General features: G+C 50.2%; 11 protein-coding genes across 11 annotated transcripts; 6 read left to right on the top strand and 5 right to left on the bottom strand.

Annotated features, from left to right (window-relative positions):
* Positions 1-2544, top strand: LTR84_010063 (uncharacterized protein; the record flags this gene model as incomplete). The annotated part of the gene is made up of 1 exon (XM_064853601.1): positions 1-2544. The coding sequence occupies one exon, from the start codon at positions 1-3 to the stop codon at positions 2542-2544; it is 2544 nt and encodes an 847-aa protein (XP_064710000.1).
* A 723-nt stretch (positions 2545-3267) lies between these two features.
* On the top strand, positions 3268-4562 carry LTR84_010062 (uncharacterized protein; the record flags this gene model as incomplete). Its single annotated transcript, XM_064853600.1, has 3 exons — positions 3268-3482; positions 3550-4153; positions 4239-4562. 3 exons carry the CDS (start codon positions 3268-3270, stop codon positions 4560-4562), a joined length of 1143 nt encoding a protein of 380 aa, XP_064709999.1.
* A 333-nt stretch (positions 4563-4895) lies between these two features.
* On the top strand, positions 4896-6312 carry LTR84_010061 (uncharacterized protein; the record flags this gene model as incomplete). The annotated part of the gene is made up of 5 exons (XM_064853599.1): positions 4896-4981; positions 5039-5275; positions 5334-5455; positions 5506-5919; positions 5969-6312. The coding sequence occupies 5 exons, from the start codon at positions 4896-4898 to the stop codon at positions 6310-6312; spliced, it is 1203 nt and encodes a 400-aa protein (XP_064709998.1).
* A 716-nt stretch (positions 6313-7028) lies between these two features.
* LTR84_010060 (uncharacterized protein) lies at positions 7029-7997 on the bottom strand (the record flags this gene model as incomplete). Its single annotated transcript, XM_064853598.1, has 3 exons — positions 7029-7666; positions 7730-7819; positions 7904-7997. 3 exons carry the CDS (start codon positions 7995-7997, stop codon positions 7029-7031), a joined length of 822 nt encoding a protein of 273 aa, XP_064709997.1.
* Positions 7998-9041: 1044 nt separating this feature from the next.
* Positions 9042-10574, bottom strand: LTR84_010059 (uncharacterized protein; the record flags this gene model as incomplete). The annotated part of the gene is made up of 1 exon (XM_064853597.1): positions 9042-10574. The coding sequence occupies one exon, from the start codon at positions 10572-10574 to the stop codon at positions 9042-9044; it is 1533 nt and encodes a 510-aa protein (XP_064709996.1).
* Positions 10575-12620: 2046 nt separating this feature from the next.
* Positions 12621-14366, top strand: LTR84_010058 (uncharacterized protein; the record flags this gene model as incomplete). The annotated part of the gene is made up of 3 exons (XM_064853596.1): positions 12621-12813; positions 12877-14139; positions 14197-14366. 3 exons carry the CDS (start codon positions 12621-12623, stop codon positions 14364-14366), a joined length of 1626 nt encoding a protein of 541 aa, XP_064709995.1.
* Positions 14367-14954: 588 nt separating this feature from the next.
* Positions 14955-16307, bottom strand: LTR84_010057 (uncharacterized protein; the record flags this gene model as incomplete). The annotated part of the gene is made up of 2 exons (XM_064853595.1): positions 14955-16026; positions 16111-16307. 2 exons carry the CDS (start codon positions 16305-16307, stop codon positions 14955-14957), a joined length of 1269 nt encoding a protein of 422 aa, XP_064709994.1.
* Positions 16308-16929: 622 nt separating this feature from the next.
* LTR84_010056 (uncharacterized protein) lies at positions 16930-18354 on the top strand (the record flags this gene model as incomplete). Its single annotated transcript, XM_064853594.1, has 2 exons — positions 16930-17395; positions 17462-18354. The coding sequence occupies 2 exons, from the start codon at positions 16930-16932 to the stop codon at positions 18352-18354; spliced, it is 1359 nt and encodes a 452-aa protein (XP_064709993.1).
* Positions 18355-19068: 714 nt separating this feature from the next.
* On the bottom strand, positions 19069-20058 carry LTR84_010055 (uncharacterized protein; the record flags this gene model as incomplete). Its single annotated transcript, XM_064853593.1, has 1 exon — positions 19069-20058. One exon carries the CDS (start codon positions 20056-20058, stop codon positions 19069-19071), a length of 990 nt encoding a protein of 329 aa, XP_064709992.1.
* A 758-nt stretch (positions 20059-20816) lies between these two features.
* On the top strand, positions 20817-21776 carry LTR84_010054 (uncharacterized protein; the record flags this gene model as incomplete). The annotated part of the gene is made up of 1 exon (XM_064853592.1): positions 20817-21776. One exon carries the CDS (start codon positions 20817-20819, stop codon positions 21774-21776), a length of 960 nt encoding a protein of 319 aa, XP_064709991.1.
* A 431-nt stretch (positions 21777-22207) lies between these two features.
* LTR84_010053 (uncharacterized protein) lies at positions 22208-22702 on the bottom strand (the record flags this gene model as incomplete). Its single annotated transcript, XM_064853591.1, has 1 exon — positions 22208-22702. One exon carries the CDS (start codon positions 22700-22702, stop codon positions 22208-22210), a length of 495 nt encoding a protein of 164 aa, XP_064709990.1.
* Between the last annotated feature and the right edge of the window lie 346 nt (positions 22703-23048).

Here is a 23048-nt window from a genome sequence, read left to right as displayed (position 1 = left end):
ATGTCAGCGCTTGAAGTCGGGGTCCAACCTCCAATCGCATCTACTCAGCCAGAGGTCGGGGGAGCTCGAAAGAGAAGGAAGCGAGCCCCAGCTGCTGGAGCGGCCACCGACTGCTTTACCTGCACGACCCGCAACGTCAAGTGTGATCGAAGGAGACCTTACTGCTCACAATGCCTGGACGAGGCGAAGGACTGTTCAGGCTATAAGACTCAGTTGACATGGGGAAATGGCGTCGCCAGTCGAGGCAAGCTCCGAGGCCTCTCTCTCCCCGTTGCTGGCACTGCACAAGTCGCCACTCCACAGTCGCCACCAAAGAATAAACGAAGACAATCGCAAACACACCCCTCACAACATCCACAGCGTCCCAGAGTCTCTATCTCGTCTCAAGAGCCTGCCCACATCGCCCCTACTTTTGTGCTCAGCCCTGAGTCCGCGGGAAGCAATGCGACCTTTTCAATCGAACGCCCCCTCCTCTCTCCCGCAGTCCCAGCTGCCTATTCGACCGCTGCTTGGGTTCCTTCACTCGCGACTTCACCACTGGGCCCTGAAACACTCAAGACAGAAGACACTTTTGCATATTCGAACCCCTTGCCTATCCCACTGGCATCCCCGCTGGAAGCCTACCACTTCTCTCACCGACTAAATTCGCACATCTACAGCGCAAATGACCGAGCATCGCCTTTGTCGTATTCCGGACCATCGGAAGACTCCATATACTTCGGTCCCGTCATGAGCCATACCTCATTAGGTGTTCCAAATTCTGCCTCCTCGTACTCTGCCTCTTCTGCATATTCAACATCACACGACCCGTCATACCCTGTACAGACACAATATTCCGTTTTTGGAAGGCAAAACGACCCTTATGGATCATCCGAGTCGTATGGTCTGGGCATCCAGGGTCAAATTCAACACACAGGGGTGGACGAGGCAGAAGACCACCAAGCACATGAAGTGGACGAAGAAATCCCACGATTTGGCCCAGGCTTTGAGGAATCGTGTGCTATTGTGGAGGACGATTCTTCAGTGGCGTTACGCCATTTCTCCAGAGAATACCGACTTTCATTGTCGCCGCTTGTTGGGATGGGAGCGATCGGTAAAACACCAAGAATGCAATATCTCATCAACTATTACGCTGAAGTCATATCACCTGTCATTGTGGCATTTGATGGTCCATCGAATCCTTACAGGACAAACATTCTTGAGCTTGCCGCGAGGAGTGAAACCTTGCAACATGCTATTGCTGCGCTGTCGGCGAGTAATCTTAGACAACGCAGAGAGACGGGCGCCTTGTCCACGTGCAAGACAGATCCGGCAAGACGTTCTTCAATGGCACATTTGTCGTTGACGAACGAGTCTTGGCACGATACCGGCTTGTTGACGCCACAAGAACAAGCTCGGGAGGAATCACTCCACAAGGGTGCAGCTATAAGTTCCTTGAATAGGCAATTGGCGGATCCAATTCATCGGAAAGACGATTCAATCCTTGCAACGCTCTTGATGTTATGCCTGTTCCACATCTGCGACACCGGCATCGCCAAATTCCAGACGCAATTTGCAGGTGTGAAGAAGCTGCTTGGTCTTCGCAAAGATGATCTACGACTGGACAGTAAAGACACCAATTGGATCACCCGACTTTTCACATGGTTTGATGCAATGACTGCAACTGTCAATGACCGGGAGGGTCAAATTCAGGGTGTTTACCTCGATATGTCGGCCTTTTCGGATGAGGAATGGGCACTGGAAAACCTGGTAGGATGTGATGCCCAACTGTTCAAGACCATCGCTCAACTCGGACGGTTGAACGTGCTGGGTCAAGGGAAAGCCGTCACCCAGATCCCCACTGTCATCTCCCGGCCTCTGCCCTCAATTCCACCCGTTAATGATTACAGCAACTTTGATGGTAATGGCTGGATGCGAATGGTCGAGGATGAGAATCTTTTCTCGTCCAAGACCGACGCGTCTAATAACACCAACCCGCAGGAGCAACAGACACAGTTTTGGCGTGAGTGGCGTGAAATCCGACACGCGCTGCAGATGTGGCAATTGGATACATCCCTATTTGATGCAACCAGTGTCGCGGCACCGTATCTGACAGTCGAACAGAGAGTCGATCTAGCCAATATCTCCGAATCATTTAGATATTCTGCGTTGCTCTACACCGAACGCCTGGCCAATCCACGGGTTCCCAGCACGGACGAGCGTATCAGGTCATGGGTTCAGCAGTGTTTGAGGTACATCAAGGCCGTGAAGAGTGATGTGTACCTCCTCTGGCCTCTGTTCATCACGGGTAGTGAATGTGTGGCTGAGGCGGATCGCAGCGTGATCCGCGAGAGATGTCTCGATATCCAGAAGGATAGTGGATTTTTGAACAATCAGAGTTGTCTCGAGTTGCTCGAGAGGGTGTGGAGGCGGTACGACGAAGACCATTCAGCCAGTCCCCGGACAGATGGACGAAGTCATCTGCCGCGAGAGGAAGAAAGCGGCTTCCGCTTCACAACTATCATGAAACTCGAAAACAATGAGGGTGAATATATCGTTGTCTAACGACTGCCATTTCTTGATTTGAGGATGGACACCTGGTGAGAAGTTATTCTTCGATAATCGATAGTCCGGGATCTGGGTAACGAACCACTTGATTATGATGGGGGAGCTATTAAGGGAAAAGTCGATATGTTCTATGTGTGCACAACGTTCTATGTTTTCAGGTACACCGGGGTTGAAAAAGAGGAACCAGAACGGAAATTGTTGGACTTGAGGATATGACGATATATGAACGACAGATTTAATGGATAGCGTCGATGTTTACAGATCGACTAGGCAGATATGACCCTTGGGATATATGACAGACAGATCATCGAAAGCCTTGGAGTGAAAACCAAGGGACTTTGAACATAATCTCCCGTATTCAAAGAATTCGCCCCGATCGTTCTCGGTGCGTTGCTCGATCATGCTATCTTGTTGCTGGTGGGCGCGAAGATGACACTCAACTATAAATATAATCTCGTGGTGCCCTTGAAATTTTTGCCAAACACACCCTTTAGAGAGCTCTAGGTATCGATTGACCCTGTAGTATGCTTTACCACCATTTCAGCAGTCCAGAGGTTCTTCTTTCCTCTCGTATGACGTCATATCACGTGAGAAGCTTACTCTGCACGCCTGGTTGGGCAGCCTTGGGCAAGCCTCAGCCTCATCAAGCACCGCCATTTTTCAACAATTCGAAGTGCACAGGTATCATCTTTCAAACCCAAGCAACAAACAACCACGAAAATGTCGGCCTCGGAACCGCATTCGGGCACCTCGACCCCCCGCGCATTCACCGGGCAGACTGCGACGGCAGAAGACCTCCTCAAGACACAGACGGTCGGGCTCGTGAATCTCGCCGACTTCCGCAAGCGACGCGCCGATGTGCTGGAGCAGAAGGAGAAAGAGGCGCGCGATGGATCAAGCGGCATGGCAACACCGGATGTCGAGGACAGCGACGGGTGAGTGAGCGAGAGTGACTTGTCTGAGAGTGTGGTGTTCTCTACAGGACTAATTTTCCAAGTACAGTGCGCTGAAACAACGGTCCGGTTTGCCTCCCAAGAAGAAAAAGAAAAAGGCTGCTGCCAAGGGTCTTCTCTCGTTTGGCGGATATGATGACGATGAAGAGGGTCAAGAAGTAACAGTGGGCCGCGGCGGAACATCTGCACAGCAAAGTCTGCGGCCGTCAGCTGAGGCATCGCCCGAGCCAAAGGGTGCCGTGACAGCACTTCCTCGCAAAAAGCTCGCTCCCAACCCAAACTCAACGCTCCCAGCCCCACGGGCCCTGACAAAAGCGGCGTTGGCGGCGGATGCGCTGACCCGCGATAAGCTGCGGAAGGATTTCCTGGAGATTCAGGAAGCCGTCAAGGACACGGAGATTGCTATCCCGTTTGTGTTCTACGACGGCGCAAATATCCCTGGCGGCACGGTCAAGCTCAAGAAAGGGGACCATATCTGGCTGTTCCTCGAGAGGTGTCGGAAGGTCGGTGCTGAGAAGGGTGTGTCGTCGTCATCGGGCTCAGGGTCCGGTACAGGTGCGAGTCTGAAGAGTAGAGAGGATAGCAAGAAGCAGTGGGCAAGAGTTGGGGTGGATGATCTGATGTGTGTGAGAGGGGAGGTCATTGTTCCGCATGTGAGTAATATACCAAAGCCGTTCCTGTCGTGGTGTGTGCATCATGCATGAATGAATCCGCTGATTCTCGTTGAAACTTCTCCAGCACTACGAACTGTACTACTTCATCGCCAACAAGGTCAAGGACCCAACACGAGAAGGCCAGCTCCTATTTGACTATTCCGGCACCACGGCGAAAGGAGAACAATCGGAAGAAGATGCTCCTCTACTGAGAGTGCCTGGCAAAGAAACACTGGAGGGTCACGACCATGATCCGGGCCTGACCAAGGTGGTGGACAGGAGATGGTACGAGAAAAACAAGCACATTTATCCTGCGAGTGTTTGGAAGGAATTCAAGGCCGGCAAGGAGTTCGAGGAGAGTGCCATAGGCCGCAGAGACGCGCTGGGCAATGCCTTCTTCTTCAGCTAACCATGAACTTGATCGCGCGTAGGTGCTCCGTTGAGCGACAAAAGGTGCATTTACTGAGAGGTTATGATAATGAATCCGTTTCTGCTTTCTTCTATGGTATGCTATCGAGTGGATAGCGGTCATTTTGTGATGGATTGTTGTGGACGTCCACGCCGACGTCGTTATTGTTCTCGTCACTGCCTCTCGTGTGCAAAAGGCAGGCACTAGTTCTTCCAAAAAATCTCTCTTCCGGCCGGATCCTCAAATCTCGTCAAATTGTCCAGAAGCTGCCGCACCACCACTGCATACAGTCTTCAAAGCCCTGCTGCTACTGTCTCGGTGTCATTCACAGCAATGGAACAGCCCTTCCGATGCAATAACCAGACTGGAGGGTACTGCAGGGCTGTTCTCACCGAGGAGGCCGTTGTCACAACCTGCTCGTGATAACTCCCTGGGTTCTTCAGATCAAACCTTGAATTCTGACTGTACTCATCTAGACACATATTCTGCCTCGCCTGCTCGAAAAAGGTTGGCTTGTCCGACGCTCGTCTCGATCATCGAATCTGTCCAGTTTGTTCAACGAGGTTGCCCAACACCGATGACGCGGTTCAGACGTTGTTGAACCCAACTGAAGAATACAAGACAAGCGTTCTCAGTGGATTGGGTCCTACCTCCATCATCGAGTGTGCTGGAAGAGCCCTCGCATTCTGGACCTATCAGACTACGCAAGAGATGTAAGGAAAGGTCGCAAATCGAATGATCGCATGAGTGACTCTACTGACATGAATCTAGATCCTATCAACAGCATGTCACCAAGAATTTGACTGAGAGATACACTCACCTCAGTACGGCGATGGACAAAGTCATCCACGACGCGAATTCTGAGATTCAGGGCCTGCAGAACAAAATCGAAGGTGGGTCTGCACAATCAAGCAAGCTTCAAGCAACACGTAACCTGCTACAGGCCTCTCAGTTGATCATAAAACCCTGGAACAGAAGTATGCGGAGGTAGTTGACCTATATCGCGAGAAAAACCGGAAGCATGCACAAGCACAGAAACTGTATGACACTCTGAAGCAAAAATATCAGGCCGGACAAATGCAATCTGCTGCGTCAGCCAACGTTGCTCAGGCCATTGAGTCCATTGACGCAGAACGGCGGCCAGAGTCCTTCAATGTACTGCCTGACCCTCGTCCACGATACACTGACACCACTGCTCCACACCTTGAGAGCAGACTGCCTCGACCCCCTTCCCTTCATGGTTCCATAGAACAGCTGCATCCGCATCAACGCTCTGGTAGCAGTGCTGTCGGGAGCACAGGGGCTGGGGAGCATCGGCGTATGCCGCCTCCAGAAAGACAACGAGCATCAAGGATTGGTGAGTCCCCCAGGCCAGTGATTCGAGTCTTTGCACTGATCATTTCCAGCAAACCTTCAAACTTCCGAAACCCCTCTGCATCGTGTTGCCTTACCTGGTACCACACGATCGACAGCAAACCGATCTTCTCAGATTCCAACAGCAAGAGCCCGGACAAACCTAATCCACAGTCAAGACATACAGCCATCTGTAGCACGCGGACACCTTCCCCATTTACAAAAGCCAACCGCTAATACACCTAATCACGGTAACGGTGTGGTTCCTGGTTTGAGGGTTGGCCGAGCTGTAGGTACCACTCCTACGGCTTTCGGTGATACCACCTCTAGATTTGAGCAATATCGTGGTGCGTCATTTCCAGTGTTCTCTCAAATGTGGAAGACACCTCCTCGCTGACAGTAGTTTGTTCAGCTCCTGGAGTGCAGACTTCGAATCGTGCTGAAAATTGTGGCGATTCACGCGTTCCCGCATTCTCGGCGCCTTATTTACCTTAGGATATCTGGACCTGAAGACTTCCGATTTGTTCTACAGACAATGGTCCTGAGACGATATGGGAGAGTGAACGTTTGTCTTCTGCGCTACTGCCCCCTCGTTCTTGGTCACGTTACTGCTGGAGCTGAAACGCTACCACTACCATATGCTAGCCATCTCAATCTCCCCGTGTGTTACGACATCGTTCTTAAAGGAAATGAGCAAGCTAGAGCCTTTTCCCGGCGGTGTCCAGACGGTATGTATGAAGCTGATACTGCTATTGAAACGTTACCCATCATAGATGGTTACCAGTCGAGGAAGTCAGAACTAAACTAGATTTCAACAAAAGCTTTTTGACTCCATGTACACAAGCTGGATTTGAGACTATTCCAACTTGGTACTAACTTTGTCTTATCTTCGAACAGTCTACATCGAGATCAACATCTTCAATGCATCGTGTTGTGCTGCCGCCTTGAAAGTCGTGTATGCTTGTTCCATATCCGAGAAAGAGAACGAATGTGTGATGAGCGGACTAGGATCAATCTTGCCCGACGCTAACAATTTCAAAAGGAGCGGAGTGGTTATGGTGTCCACCAGCCTCGTCGTAATGGAGATATTGTGGCCCCAAAGCTTTTCGATCTTCAACTTGCAACTCTTCCCGTGCACGCCAACGTTTGCCAACACAGCGGTCGGTGCGAGGAGATCTTGCGCCAGCTCAATGGTTTCTGGAAAGCCCACCGCTTCGATAACGTTTCGCAGCCTGTTTGGTCCGTGAGGCCCATGACAACTTCTTCAGCAGAGGCCTCGCTGATGTTGACCGTGTGATCTGCGCCGAGCTTCTTCGCCACTTTGAGACGATTCGGATCCCGATCAATCGCAATAATGAGACTGGGCGAGTACAACTTGGCGGTGATGAGGGCCGCCAGCCCAACAGGTCCCACGCCAACGATCGCCACCGTCGAACCAGGCTGCACCTTCCCATTGAGCACTCCACATTCGAGTCCCGTCGGCAGAATATCACTCAGCATCACCAGACTCTTCTCTTCAACCCCGTCAGGCACATGGTGCAGCCCGCTGTCTGCAAGCGGTATCCGGACATACTCCGCCTGCGTCCCGTCCACAGTGTGGCCCAGTATCCACCCGCCCTTGACGCAGTGGCTGTAGCAGCCTTTGCGGCAATACTTGCAAGTCGCACAGCTCGAGATGCAGCCAATCAACACGCGATCACCCTTTTTGAAGCGCGAGACCGCGCTCCCAGGCTCGTGCACTACGCCGACTCCTGAGATCCCATAGGTGAGAAAAAGACTCCGATCGGGGTTTGAGAAAGGCATCACAAGCTCACCTTCGTGCCCAAGCACCCTTCCAGGCTTACAAGTCGGCACATTTCCGTGCAGGATATGTGTGTCCGTTCCGCAAATCGTGGTGTAGATCACTGTAATGATTTGTTACCTAACCCTCAGAGTTCACCACTCCGTCCCAACCAACACCAAGACCCATATTTCTTGGGAAGACTCACCCTTCACGATCGCATCCGTTGGATCTTGTATCTCCGGAACTGGTCTGTCCTCGAGTGCAATCTGGCCGTCGCCTTTGTATACGAGAGCCTTCATCTTTCAAATACTGTCAATGTCAAGCTCGACTCTGCGGTTTCAAAAAATATCGTTTTCACTTGGTTTGTATGAATTTGAAACGGACGCACGAGGAAGAGAGACGGGCACTTGTGTAACGTAGGGCATATATCACATGGAATATGGATTCAATGGATCAAGGGTCAAATATTATAACATCTCTCCTCACAGGCTACTACCTAACACCTACCGTCAACTGATGGAGAGGGGTTCCAATCCCTCAGACCATTTTTCTTCTTGGACCTCGGATCCGGTTCGCTCTTTCCCTGAAGCAAGTCTCGTATTAACAAAAAGTCACTCCTCTCGTGAGTCGTGAGCGATCAGCTTAGGTGAGGGAAGTATCAGGCTCCGCAGGGACTCACACCACTCCGCATTTGGTGATTGGTGCTTGGGCGCGGAGCCGATCTGGACGTCGAGCTACGGAGATGAGGAACAACTTAGAGGATACCCCTCTTTTCAATTTCTTCGAGGGTTCAGACGGCAGTGTGTCAAGGGGAGGAGGACTTGTTCTATCTCGTAATGGACTGCATACTTAGTATCATGCAGGGAATAGTATGGGGTCATGGAATGTGGGCGGTTCTTTTTGATTGTTAGCCGTCTCGGGTTAACTTGAAGGTGTCGCTTACTTAATTCATTTAATTACGTACGACGGAGTACAGAACGATGCTGAAGCAAAGTCATGGTGTCTGGTCAGCCTTGTCACGACTTTTCAACCCATTGTTCATCGTTTGCCATTCTAAAGATGCAATGCGTCTGCCACCTGGAGGCCCTTTCTTCTAATCTTTCATCATCAGTGGCACCAAAACAAGTCCTTTTGCACAAATCGCCCGTAGCGTGTTTCAATCGTTAAGTCGCTGTTACGGTTGGCTGACCAGAGATGATTGAAGAACACCGAGGTCTCCAATGTTTCGGGATTAGTCGATTGATCGATCGATCGCGTTCAACTGGAATGAGCTTCCTTGGCCCGGGTGAACCTTGACAGATATCCTCCCCATGAACGCTCACAGCCAGCTGACAGTGATAATGCTACGCCTGTTGCACATTGGAGTCCTCGATCATGCTATCCCACAGGGCCCAGTCGATTGGGAGATCCGTCATGCCCAAGTCATCTGCAAAAGTCCAGTCCAATAAGCAGTTTTCGTCGGTCTCGTCTGGGCGGATGGCAGTGGAGGTCTGGTGCGGTGTCAAATTTGACGGCGTCGAGAGCCGAGCTCGAATTTCATTGCGGTTGGACACCGTCCGTGGTTGCACAAGCGTCGGTAGCAACTCCAAAGGTGCGCTCGTGGTCGTAGGGACTGGCGGTGTCCGTCGAGAGCCTGGGAGGCTGCCGTTACCGGGCTGCGCTCGCAATTGCGTGATGAACTTTGGAGTCGCCATGGAATGTGACCGGTTCGGGAGATCGCGTAGTGCTGCTTCCCGTGCACGGAAGGCCTTGAGACACAGTCTCCCCACAGCGACATGCAATGGCTTCTTCCAGTCAGTGATAAAGTTCGGGTGGTGATAGAACACATCTTCGATCTGTTGCCATGCGTACTCCACCTTCGGCCCGAGCGTGTGGTTTCTCAGCTCCCCCAAAAGATAGATGATGGCTTGCCATTGAAAGTACACCTTGGAATGCCACATGAATCTCCGTATTTGTCGAGAGGAATGTGCCAAATTGTCGTGCTCAAGGAGCTTGATGCAAAGGCGCCAGAGAAGTTCTCGCTCCTTGTCAGGCACGACCGTGTTCCTTGGATACCTCCGAGGATGGTGGGCTTTTAATCGGTAGACGTTGATGGCGGACCTCGCGATGATAATTGCCAAGAGTTGTATTGGAGTGGCAGGGTCGCAATATCTCAAGTACTTTCCTTCCAGTAGTTGTTCGAGCTCATCGATCATGGAATCGCTTTGTTTCAAGGCGGCCGCCGACGGCAAACTAATCGATATGTGATCGGCCACTAGGCTTGAAAGTCCAGCACTTCTTGCGTCCCAGAAGGCAACCAGTTCGTAGCGAATAAGACACGCGATTGACTCGGTCGGCTTCACCCGGGCTGTAACAGCCGTAGACATTTCCGGCCATATGTCAGCATCTTCCACATTGGTAGGAAGCTGCACATTGGATAGTTCGATATTACTGGATCTTCGTGATCCTGTCAGCTCTGCTGAGCGAGATTCGAGGATTGCGATTTGCCACCAGAGTCGCCGGCGCATCTCGGTTTCGAATGGTGACAATCCAAGGTCAGTCCCGTCTACATGAATACCGATCACTTGCGCAATGCGGGCCGCGACTCCTGCAAAGATCCAAGTTGTTCGTGAGTCATGGAACTCACGCATGGTCAGAAGGTGGAGAGTAAACGCTTGGAGCACTATAAGCTCCGAAGTGCTGACAAACCTGGCTCTAGCAAGGGCTTTTCTGGCCGCATAGCGATATCTCCTTTGTAGGGTATTTCTAGCTTCGCCGAGCCTCATGGTGCATGCATCGTCGTCCATGGAATGAACTGCGGCACCGTAAATGACGAACAACAAAGCTTCTAGTCCGCACGGCAGGTCTTCGAGGTTGTTTGTTCCCTGGTCGAGCATTTGATGAAACGAGGCTGGGTGAATTAACATGGTAAGGGGGTTGATATTATCGATAAATATCTGCCACAGGATGGAAACCTGGTCTGGGCTCGGGTGCAAAAATCGCAGATTGTTAGCAAGATTGGATGGCGTATAGCCGAGAAGCAAGTCTGAGGATTCTTCAGTCAGGGAGTCCACATCGTACTCGTTGCGGGAATGCTCTGCGATTATTTCCTGCGGCCCACGGAACTGTGATATATCTGGCAGTCAGATCTAGCACAGAGAGACAAGTCAAGGACACATACCTCTTGAGACAAGCTTGCCCACAGGTTATTTTCCAGAAATCGCGACTTACCTTGGTCGACAATGAGCTGCCCAGTCTGACGAGTATCCGATGTGAGAATAGCTTCCATCGACCTTACAGTCTCCGGGCTGGTTGTAGTGCTATGATGATCGAGGAATCTGCCCTGATCTCCCCGATCGGAGGTAGATGGCTGTACCTGCGCAGGCACGAGAGGTCTTTCAGGGTCATTTCCAGGTCCCCCAAAAGTATGTTGGTAGTCCTTCAATCGTGTAAGGTGGAAATCTCCATGGGTCTGCTTCTTCCTGCGACGTGGTGCAGGAGGCACTCGAAAATTGCACTTGGCCTTAGATCTTAAACAATTCGAACAGGGATCCTGCCTGTCGCACTTGACCTTGCGCTCGAAGCATCTGGTGCAGGAGAAGGCTCTAGCGGTTTGTCCACCAAAAGTGCTCATAGCGCAAAAGGTAGACGTCAAGCTGGTGTTCACAATTGTTTGTCCCCGAGGGTGCCGCCGTCATACCGAAAGACTTTGAGAGAATTGGACCTCGTTACTGAGTTGACGTATCTTCTCAGATCTTGATGTCCTAGAGATAATGGTCACACACTGTCTGGAGAGTCCCGAGCTTCTCTGGAATGAACTCGAAGATCATGGAAAGAATGGCAGGGGCAGATTAGTTCTCTACGAATCTTCGGTTCAGGACTACAAATTCCTTTGACAGCAGCCCTGATCGAAAGACTCAGCGCCGGGGGGGAGAACTCGACTGGAGCACCCTGGTCATGGATCGACGGAAGACTCGTCTCCCATATCCTGTTCCTAACACCTCGGGTTCTGCAACTCCCCAACTACCTTGACGATTGAGGTGATGGCTTGTGTGGTTTTGAATCTTTCAGCCTCCGAGCACACCGGAAGATCCTGGCGAAATGATGCCTTGCCAATATCAATATCTGCAGCAAACTTCCAAGTAATCGCTGGGGGCCACCAGGCTTACCAAGTGAAGCACCTCCGCTAGTAGATCGTCGGAGCAGAGAATGTCTGAACACAGAACCAGACCTTACGATTCCCACAATCACGAAGCTCTTTGTTGGAATGAACGCGTCTGAGCTCGCTAGGATCGAGGCAAAAGAAGAAGAAGAAGACGGACGACACAACATTTCTGGAATTAGAGGCCGACCACGTCACCCCACGAACCAATGATGTGACACCCTCGCTCGGCCCCTTTCAATGTCCTTCGGCGCCGACATTCTTTTCGTCCAAGTTAGATCAGATCTCGTTTGTTTTCACCAAGAGCCTCCTTATTGAGACGGATGCGATTTCTGAAGCCACTCGGACCTACTCTACCTCGTACTCTGTAGAAGTCGCCCCCGCCTTAGGTGTGGGTTATGCTTCTCCACAATCCCCGACATGCTGGGATCCGGGTGTTAGTGTCGAAGCACGAATTTCGACAAGTTCAGGCTTGCAAAGCCACTAGTCCCAACCTCGCAGAGTCTTCAATCGATGGTGGCCGTATCTGAGCCAGGAGTCTCGGGAGACAACTCAAGGCTGAGGCATCAACTGTGTCGCGTATTCATCGGGTCACGGTCGGATGTCTTTCAGCCTTCCTCTTCACCCTATGAAACGATCTTCGAAAGGCCTTATATCTTGCCTTCATGGCTTCCAGGTATACTACTAGATAATCTGTCACCTTGTTGTCAGTGTCTCTTCTCGTGATCATAAACTCTCTCATCTGTCAAGTTGTGGATTCCTCAATCAATTACCCAAAGTCATGAAAACCGACAGTCCCCCCAAATCATTTCATGACGATGAGAAGGGTGCTTCTGAAGTCCTCGAGGACGCTCGAGAAATTCAGCCCCAACACTCCCTTTCAAATCCCATGCCTACTCAAGATGTGACAAGGCGAATGATCTTGTTCTCTCTTTTCATAGCATTGGCAGGCTGGGTTTTCAATTTCGACCTTGGTGGGTGATATCAATTATTGAAGTGCTAAGTCTTCCTTGCTTACGAGTGAGTCTCTCCTGCAGGGTTCGGTGGCACTGTGCTTCAAATGCCAGCCTATAGGAAAGTCTTTGGGAAATGTGTACCACGAACAAACCGTACCACCGGCGTGACGGCGGTGGTATGCTCTCAAACAGCCCTCCAGCAAGGACTGGTGTCCCTGACCCTAATATTTGTTGCCCTTGGAGGTCTGGTCAGTGGACTTGTCGGTAGCCTCTTCGGCAGGCGCGGAACCATTCAAACCGGTGCCTTCCTCGCGGGTGCAGGGGCTGCCGGCATGCTCGGTACGTCTGGCAACCTGACAAATTATCTGATTTGCAAATGCATCGGCGGTGTGGGCTTGGGCCTTCTCATTGCCGCTGCAGGCGTCTATGGTGCAGAGTGTACGGTGGCGCGCTATCGCGGGATGCTCCTCGCTCTATACAATATCGGCCTCGGTATGGGGTTTGCGGCCTCTAGTGCTGTGTGCTGGGGTAGCTCAACTTACGTTACGAGCAATCTCTCGTGGCAGATCCCAATCATCTGTCAGATACCTCTATCGGTCATTCTAGGCCTTGGAGTGATGGCTTTCCCTGAGTCACCGCGGTGGCTACTTACCAAAGGACGGGATGAAGCTGCGAAAAAGTCATTCGCTTGGCTCTATGCTAAGGATCCCGATCATCCAGACATCTTACTCCAGATTGCCGACGTTCAGAACCATATTCAGCTGGAGAGATCAAGCCAACAAAAGACTCGCTGGCATGAGATATATCAAGGGGTCAACTTCCGCAGGACTTTGGTCAGCGGATTGATTATGGTAGGGTTGGCCATTACTGGGTCAAAATTCACTGGGCCATACGGTGCAATTTTCTTAGCTGGCGTGGGTGTCAGTAACCCGTTCCTTAATACATTTATCATTTCCTTGATGATGTTGGCAGGCTCAGTCGGAGGGCCTTGGTTAGTTGAGTATGGAGGTCGGAGATTTTCAATGCTCGTTGGTTATACGATAATGATGATTTGTATGCTCATTATCGGCATTGTTGGCTCCACACTGGGACAAACAACCTCAAGAGCGAGGATCATTCTCCTGGTCTTTCTATTCATATGGTCCTTCGTTTTTGGTCTCTTTATCGGAACAAGCGTATGGATCTCGGCCCCAGAACAGCACAACCTCCGACTTCGAACATATGGTCAAGCTTCTACAGTCTGGATCTACCAAGTCTTTGGTTTTGCCTCTAGCTTCTGGGCCCCGTATCAGATCAATCCTCGCTATGGTAATATGGGAATGAGTGTTGGATACTTCTACGCAGGTGAGTGACGATCTCACTTACTCCGAGATCTTCAAAACTAATTTGAACCCCTTCCAGGCGTAACTTTCGCCATGCTGGTGCTCACTTACTTCCTTGTCCCAGAGACAAGCCGTCTCACTCTCGAACAAATCGACGACTACTACAACTCCGGTCGTCCAGCATGGAAAACATCGACCAGGCGCAACAAGAGAATAGCAGCCGGCTTGGAAAGTGCCAATGACTCTTAGAGTTGAATCCTCCCCCAACTCAACCTTTGGAGAATTCGATCGGTGGGAGACTTTCGTGAGCGAAATCATACCCTGCTTGTTCCGAGTCCAAGTCCAGGAACATCACTCGTAGAGGAGCGAAACCAAGCAGTTTTGAGTTTACCCTGTGACGATATAGGGTCCTGTGAATCAGCTGCCTGCTGAGACACTTCTTTTCTTGGGGATGGACTAGGGATCCGTTTTGTTCATCGTAGGACTCTTTGCTCGATTGGTTAGCTTTAACTACATCATACTTCCCTCTCTCTCTTTGACTGCTAATAATTGACCAGTCTCCTAGATGTTAAAGGCTTGAATTCGAAATGTCGCGTTCGAATGTGTCTGTGACCTTCTGTAGAGCCAATGGTGATTAGTAGACGGGCTCGAACTGTGAAGACATCCACCCGACATCTTATATAGTCTCCTCAGCGATAGTGGCGCCGCTTCAGAAATACATGAGAACAGGGTTGCCAGAGACTCGAAAGTAAGTAGTTTCTACGCAGTGAGTAGCTGTCTGAATTAGGCTGCACATCGCATGAAAGGTACATAACCTAGTAGATCCGACGCTATCTACTATACGGCAACTCGCATAGGCGCGTCACTCGATAGATTTTGATGTACTCTCCCATCCAGGATTCCGGTGATGCCTTTACTGCTCTGTCCAGCAGCTCGACTTGCAAGTACAGCCTCCCTTCCACGAGGTAGCATCGTGGTGTTGTATTGGTCCAGTACCTGTTGCAACGCTGCCCAAGGATCCTTCTCCTGCTTAAAAGCATCGACTATCAGGGTTCCCAAGTCGCATGAGTCAGTAATAGCGGTATTTGCTCCTGCGCCCTTGAAAGGAATCATGGTGTGGGCGGCGTCACCCAAGAGTGTCACACGATTTCCGATGGGGAAGGTTTGGGGTGGAAGGTACTCGACGAACTTGATGCTGGGTTTATTGATACCCTCTGGACCAGTGATAGATACAATGTTGACGAGCCAATCAGGCATACCTCGAGTTAACTCTAGGCATTTTTCGTAGATTGTAGTGGAGTCCGCGGTATGACACCAATCTGAATCTCTAGCTGGATGGTCCGATGGGAAAGCAACTCCCCAGTAGAATTGGCCAGACGAGCCATCGGGCTTCATAGAGCAGAGTCCGATGTTGAAGAAGACTCCTGGTCTTGCAGCGAACCACACCGAAGTCGCGTGCTGACGCAACTCCGCATATTGTGTCGAAGAAAGCTCACACATCCCATTCATGGGAATGATTGGGCTTAGTTGAGGTATATGATCTGGACCTAACAGTTGTTTGCGGACAGCTGAGTACGCCCCATCGGCACCAATGAGAACACGACCTCGCACAGAAGTGCCATCGGTAAACATTGCTGTCACACCAGTAGAATCTTCAGTGTAGCTCGAGAATTGTTTTCCTAAGGTAACGGCGATGTTCTGCGCCAGAAACTTCCGGAGGTGTTCTCTATTGGCACGCAGGAAGTATCCCGGCGAACCAAAGGTGACTCCCCCAAGCTTGGCCATTGGTGCTCCTGTCTCTCCATCGAATATCCCAACTGAATCAGGCTCCCGAACGCCCCAGTTGACGCTCGTCTGCTCGATATCCCCAAGGTCGTCTGAAAGATGCTGTGATAACAGGGGAATGCACCTGAGCGACAGCATTCCATGGTCAGAAACACTTATTCTCAACTTATGTCCCAGCAAATCTGCTCCGGGACGATGGAAGTCTTACTCAATGAGCCCCAATGCCCAACCCTGCTTCTCAGGTCGAACAACCTCATGTCGTTCGAATATCTCGAATGCGATACCGTGACGGCGGAAAATCTGAGCTAGTGCGAGCCCGGAGAGTCCTGCTCCAATGATCAATATCTTGCTCGTGTCTCCTTCAGTGGGAGACTTCTTCGGATGCTTGGTTTGTGATAACTGCATTGTTGGTGAGAATGAATTGGACCCAGAAATTTTTTGGCCTGAATCAAGTTCTTTCCGTGCTTTGCCACTTAGAAGTCTCTTACAAGTTTTGATTCTGAGAACACTCGCGGGTATGTTTCGGTGATACAGACCAGGAACGCAACTGCCTCATAGAGTCCGTGTTGAACATGACGACCTCCGTGAAGCAGAGCATATCCAGCAAACGTACAGGGGACATTACCGAAAGGTTCAACCGTGCCAGCGGCCGCTTCTTGATACACCAAAGGAACTAGTACGACGTACAATCGGAGTTAGAGTGGGCCGAGTCCGTGGAGAGGTAGACACTGGGCAGGAGATCCAGTTCAACTCGAGCTGGATTTGGTCCTCGGGCCCGGATTCGGTCTTTGGAGGCAATTCCAAGACACCTTCGAATTGTGGGGTCTTTGAGGACCACACGTCTCTTGCTCGAACAACTGGCCCTTATCATGAGCGACAAGCTTTGCCTGATGAAGAGATGAAGAGCATGGTAATAGATAGGGTCTTTGGGCCTAAAATGTCCTCAATCCTTAGACGTCGACTTTCAGCGCTCGCTGGTTAAGAGTCTCTGACCCCTTAGATCAAGCGACTATCCCTAATGACCATCATGCCCACAACTGCTCCCACAATTGCATTGACACCACAATCCCCGGGCATCTTTCGTGTCAAGACGATCCCAACTGGCTCAGCGGAGTCAGTAAATGAACTCCTTCAGTTCAACCATGATAACTGGCATATTTTGTGGGATGCAGTACGCGCCGGAGGTTTACATAACCATCAAGTGCATTACCTTTTGACGGACTTTGCCTTGGGTGCATCACCAGCCCAGATCAGGGAAGCATTCAGAACCAACAAAGACTATCAGCGACCAGTTGATGCAGGGAACAATGGGAGGCAGCTCACCATCGATGACACCAACTTCTCCCAATGCCTGGGACAACACAAACTCTACTCTTCATGGTTAAGTCATTTTGAAAATGAGGTCGCTGCCAAAGGCTGGGTCCAAGCCGTTCAGGAATGCGTATTTGCTGACACGCCTCGGGCCAAGGACCTGTTTGGAAGGATGTTCGAAGGTCAAATGCCCAACAATTCTCTTGTTCTCTTCTTCTGGAGGTTTATCTGACCATGTCTACGTGTAGGGGCGCTTCATCCCATCATACATCTCGGCTTCGGGCTAGAGTTTATTCAACCTGCAATCGTGGCTGAGGCGCTGGCGCAAGCGGCCATTCACGTTGATCAAGCATCAACTTTCCTCAACCGAGCCGACCATCTTGCACAACAGAAGTCCCCATGGAAAGATGAGCGACTTATGGATCTCTTCCTCAAGGCCCGATCCGATCCTGCCATCGTCGAGGCCGACTGCTGGAAAGGGGGCAGTTTCGAGCTCAACGGAAACTTTTTCGATATTGCGCCCCAACAGCTGTTGGAGCTGGCCGCCAGCTATAAACTCGGACCTGACTGTTCGGAAGCGGCTTTCAACATGCGCACTGTAGAAATGATCAATGTCTCTGCGTGGTTCGCGGCAGCTGCGCAAAGACCCGACAAAGAGGCCAAGTTTGATTTCTTTTACATGCATTGCGTCAATTGCTCCTTGTTTCTGTCCCTCTTCGCCACTGCTCCCTGGCTCAGTTTGCAGGACAAGGTACGCTTGTTGGAGTGGAAGGTTCGGATGGACCTAGTCATCTATGTCTGTCAAGGTTCGCCACTCTTGGTGCTTCATGAGATTATCGACTACAAGCCACGTCAGCCAGACTGCATGAACTGGGGCGATATCATCAGCCGTGCACTCGATATCACTTGTGATGGACATGTGGTTAAGATGATTCGCGCTCTACGTCATGGCGCCGAGGTCAGTAGGATATTCGAAGAACAGGACAAGGACGCAAGCAGGTTTCCGATCAGAGGAGATATGTGGCTCAAGATTGCGAACATGGTCCTTGACTCCACAGAAGACTATCCCGATGTAAGAGATAAGTGGATGCGTGGGCCAGGTTTCGATCGGGCTTGGGATATGATACCCAATCGAAAATAGCTAGCAAAATGTGGATTCCTCAAAGTTTACTATCCGAAGTGTTGTCAACGATATAGCTCGAATGGTGCATGCTGATACACATACATACTCTACTTGAAGATGTTCGCCAGATAGGAGTAGATATTGGAGAGTAGGGAGCACGGCCACACTCTATTTGTGCACCCTGGCACTTGTTGCTCTTATGGTTTTTGTGTATAGTGAGCTAACAAAACTCAGGCCTCAGGACCCCTCAAGTTTTCTATACGTGTGAAAGCATAGCTCATATTAGAAGATTCAACAAGAGTCAAGACATATAGACATTTTATTGTATTGCAAGTGCTGATATAAAGCCAACTACTCACACAAAGAGAATAGGCGTGTGGAGTTGTTCTGGTCTGAGCACGAATATACCTTACCCGTGAATGGCGTGATAATTTGGTATAGATTTACTAGCTATCGTTTCTAGCCACGATAACGCGTATTTCTATTGGAGACTACTCTATTTAGTATTAGTATCACACAGAGAATATATTTACATAGATTTTAAAGAATATAGATTAGTTACTTCCTGAGAGATAGAAGCGTGAAGTATAAGGTTTCAGTGAGGAATTTCGCTATCCAGCAATCGACCTATCTGTACAAAACACTATAGTTTTCGCCGTTTGATATAGGCATTTCGTGGGTGGGCGACCGCCATTAATATCTAGCATTGATCGTGCTTCGACCCTAATAGAGTTAACCTCTCAGCACTCCGATGTCTTGATAGACTTTTCGTGCACCAGGATGTAGTTCAAGTGATGTTTTGGACATTGCAACCGGGTCCAAAGGATAGGTCAATGCACATTTCTCCGGCGGGATATGCTTGAATTGACGTTCGAGATTCGCTCTTGTATGGACTAGACACCAAGTGAGAAGTTCAGCCACGTCGCTGGGCATGTCATCCCGAACGACGAGGAGAAAGTCTGAGAAGTCAATGGCGTGGATTTCATCCGGCCTTGTTGACCAAAAGTGTTCAGGTAGACTGTCACCACTGAAGCCTGGTACCAACAGACTTTTTATTGCTGCGGTTTCGACCTGGATAGGGATCCAGCCATGTTTTTCCACCAATTCATTCCACTCTGGAAGCATGATGGCTTCTTGAATTACAGCGTTTGCTCTCCCGTCAATTGCAGCCGCGAGGCATTCATGAGGCCGAGTGAATTCGACGAATTTCCCACCCGACTTTCGCAATGTTTCAGTGGTAATACCATGAGCAGCCAGAAGCTGCGTGGCGACGTAGCCAATAAAACTGGTGCCGTCGTCCTTGGAGGTGGCAATCTCAAGTGCAGGTGCCGTCTGGCGGATATCTTCGAATGATTGGACGCCGAGTTTAGGATGAACGGCAAGTATCATTCGATCGCGTTGCGGTAGTACAGCTAAAGCTCTGAGATGTGGCATAGAGCCGTATTGTGCGAAGATGCCCTGTCCTGAAATCGCTCCCGCCATCAATTGATTAGGGGTTACGACACACAGATCTGCTTCTCCATTATGTACGAGTGGGATTGCTTCAACACCACCACCACAGACAGTCCATGTGCGAGTTCGTGACCTGGGCCCAGCACGATCGCAAAACTCTTGACTCAACCACCCGAGGATCTTGTGAAAAGTCGCTTGACCCCAGTCACCAACGAGATCAAGGGTAATCGATCGATCGATCGTTGGTGCATTCTGTACTTGTGGCGCCATCTGATTATAGATGATACACTCAGTGTTGTGTCTTAAACTCTAGACTCTCGAGGATTGCGAGGTCTCCCGCCCTGCCTAATGATCGCTCCCCGATACTGATCAGAGGAGACCGAGCTCACAACCTTTATAGACTTTACTGAAAGAAGGGACAATGCATAGTTCGCCTATAGTAAATACTTAGTATACTTCCCTGACTAAAGTTGTGTCCAGGTCCCTGGAATCAGGGGCGCTTCGACTAGTTAACATTCGCGGTGTCCGCAGAGGAGCCCGCCCGAAGTTCCTTTTTCGAATGAGCACAGTGCTGTATGCCCGATCGTCCCTGTGGCTACTATCGGATTGACCACTGGAGTTAGGGTAAAAGTCGGGGGATGAACACAGTCTCGGCCCCGAAACCGAATACGGAATACAGTTTTCCAGAACTAGTCCTTGTTAGCACCATTGCCTCTTCGCTTCTCTCCTATTCTCTGCTAACCAGAAAACACCAGTGCTGAGCAAGGAACACTGGCCAGAGTGCAGAGCTCTACAATGGAGTATTAAGTGTTCGTTGGAGTTGACTATTCAAGAAACCTTGAAACAGTCCGCAACTGTACGAGATTGAGCGATTGCCAAGTCTATATCACTCGCCGAATTCAAGCTGCTAAGTTCACAGGCCCTTCACCCCTGATACTAGTAAGTATGTAAGAGCCTAACTATATCGATCTAGTAACCATTCTTCCATTTTACGAACAACATCTTGTGACGTGAGATACACTCAAAACATGGTTGCCACGATGAGAAGCGACGAGGAGATTTCCAGCATCCTAGAGGGATATGCGAGGTCGATGGGCAAGCTCCCACGTTCACCGATCCTTCACGACCCATCGGAAGTTGGATTGCACTATGATGATGTCTTTTTCCCTTCCTACGACGGGGTGCCCCTCGAAGGGTGGTTCATACCCTGCGCCGGGTCGAACAAACTTATCATAGCGAATCATCCGATGGGTTTTTCTCGAGCAGGGTTCCCATCGCATCTCGAGCCATGGAAGTCCATCTTTGGTGCCACGGGCAACACCATCGAAGTCAACTTTATGCCGGATTATGAAATCCTTCACGATGCTGGGTACAATGTCTTGGCATATGACCTCCGCAACTTTGGCCACAGTGGCCCGGCCAATGCGCAGTCGGTCAGCGCCGGACGGTATGAAAGCCGTGATGTAATCGGCTCCTTACTCTATGCTCGAAGTCGACCAGATACCAAGGACATGTCAATCGCGCTGTTCAGTCGCTGCCTGGGTTTCACCTCGACACTGTGGGCAATGCATTTATACCCTAAAGTCTTCAAGGCTCAGAATGTCTCTTGTCTCTGTGGCCCACAGCCTATCTCGCCTCGGACTCTGCTAGAACGCAGCTTCGAACGGGACGGTGTTCCGATGGACAGGATGGCTGAGCTTGATCGCTTGGTCAAGATACATACAAGCTTCAGCTTGTTTGAGCTCGGTCCCAGGATCCCTTCCAAGAGTGTCACAGTGCCAACATTTGTCTACCAAGTCGAAGACGATTTGATGACGAAGCCGATTGATGTGCAGACTGTATATGATAACTTCCCAGTCAAGGAGAAGAAGCTGTTTTGGATCAAAGGGACCACAAGAAGGTGGGATGGGTACACTTATTTTCAACGACACCCGGACCAGATCCTGCAGTGGTTCGAGAAATATATGATTCAAATATCGTGGGAGTGAGCCACCGTTTCAAAACGTGACCATTTCCTAAGAGAAACTCAAGCGATCAATCAAGTCTTCAAGTGGATGCAATGTAGGTTGGCGTTCAACAAGTAGGGTTTGCAATTCAAAGTATGCTTCGGGCCAGACACTGTGGCAGGAAGAAAAAGTGAATCGCTTTCGAGACCGACAGATTATGTAGATAAGTACATAGCAACAATTATGAACGCGAAAAGCATTTTAGAAGTAAGCAAGTATAGCTCTAACGATACCGCTAAGTTCAACTCATATCGAACCCTCTTTGAGTTTATGCCGACGTTCCTTTAACGTTAATTCTCAAAAATATCTCTGGGTTCCCGCTAAAAACAGATGAGTCGATAAAAGCCATAATGTGCAGGTGACTTCAACCCGTAGGTGCTTAGCGGCTTCTTGAGTGTGTATCTGCAAGACCTTCACAGCTTTGGTGTTGGAGCAGCGAATTTCTCATGTACGCAGCTTGCGTGAATGGTACCATTTTGCCCTTCTATCACCGCCTTTACTGTAGCCATTTGTCTCCCTGCAGCGAGGACACTACATCTGATGAGCAGCACTGCGTTCTCAGGCATGGTCCGGTGATATATAATGGCAAGTGACCGGCTGATCCCGAAACTGTCCCAGAATCCTGGTTTTTGTACAGTGACAAGAGCAGTGGAGCTCAGATTGTCCATCAGGGTTGCGACAGCACCACCGTGAAGGTTGCCGTCCTTGTTGGACATGAAATCTTGAACAGAGAAGACGTAAACCGTTTGTCCCAGCTCTAGATCGACCTCTAATAGTTCCACCTGTTGTAGAAGACGCTTGTCGAAACCGTCGTAGGCTGTGTCCGCTGTTATGCTCGCAAGATAGGCTTTGATACGCTCTTTGTGGGGTAGTCCAAAATCTGTAGAGCGATAGAAATCCCGCTCCATCGCGGGCAGATGCAGTAGGAGGATTTGTAAAGATGGCGGGACCTAGTTAGCATGGTATTGATGGAGAAGGCAAGTCACCCAGTGCTTTACTTCCGACTTATTACAGATGAGCGAAAGGATGAGCTTGAAAATCCTCACGAGAGCTACAGGATTCGAATTGAGGTGATGCGTTCCTTGCTGTGGGGATTTGCGGCCGCGTCGGCCGGAAAGCGGATTCCGAGGCACATCCCAGTCATCTCCACTGCCGTGGCGATATCAGAGAGGGCTGGAGTCGATCAAACCATTTGATGCCCAATGAAACAACAATCATTGAAATTTTCTAGTGACAGGGCTTTTCGTTTAAAGA

The sequence above is a fragment of the Exophiala bonariae genome (assembly GCF_035927105.1).
Source record: "Exophiala bonariae strain CCFEE 5792 chromosome Unknown scaffold_4, whole genome shotgun sequence".
NCBI classification, from domain to species: domain Eukaryota; kingdom Fungi; phylum Ascomycota; class Eurotiomycetes; order Chaetothyriales; family Herpotrichiellaceae; genus Exophiala; species Exophiala bonariae.
The sequence above is the reverse complement of the archived record's forward strand: the minus strand, read 5'-3'. Positions and strand labels throughout refer to the sequence as shown.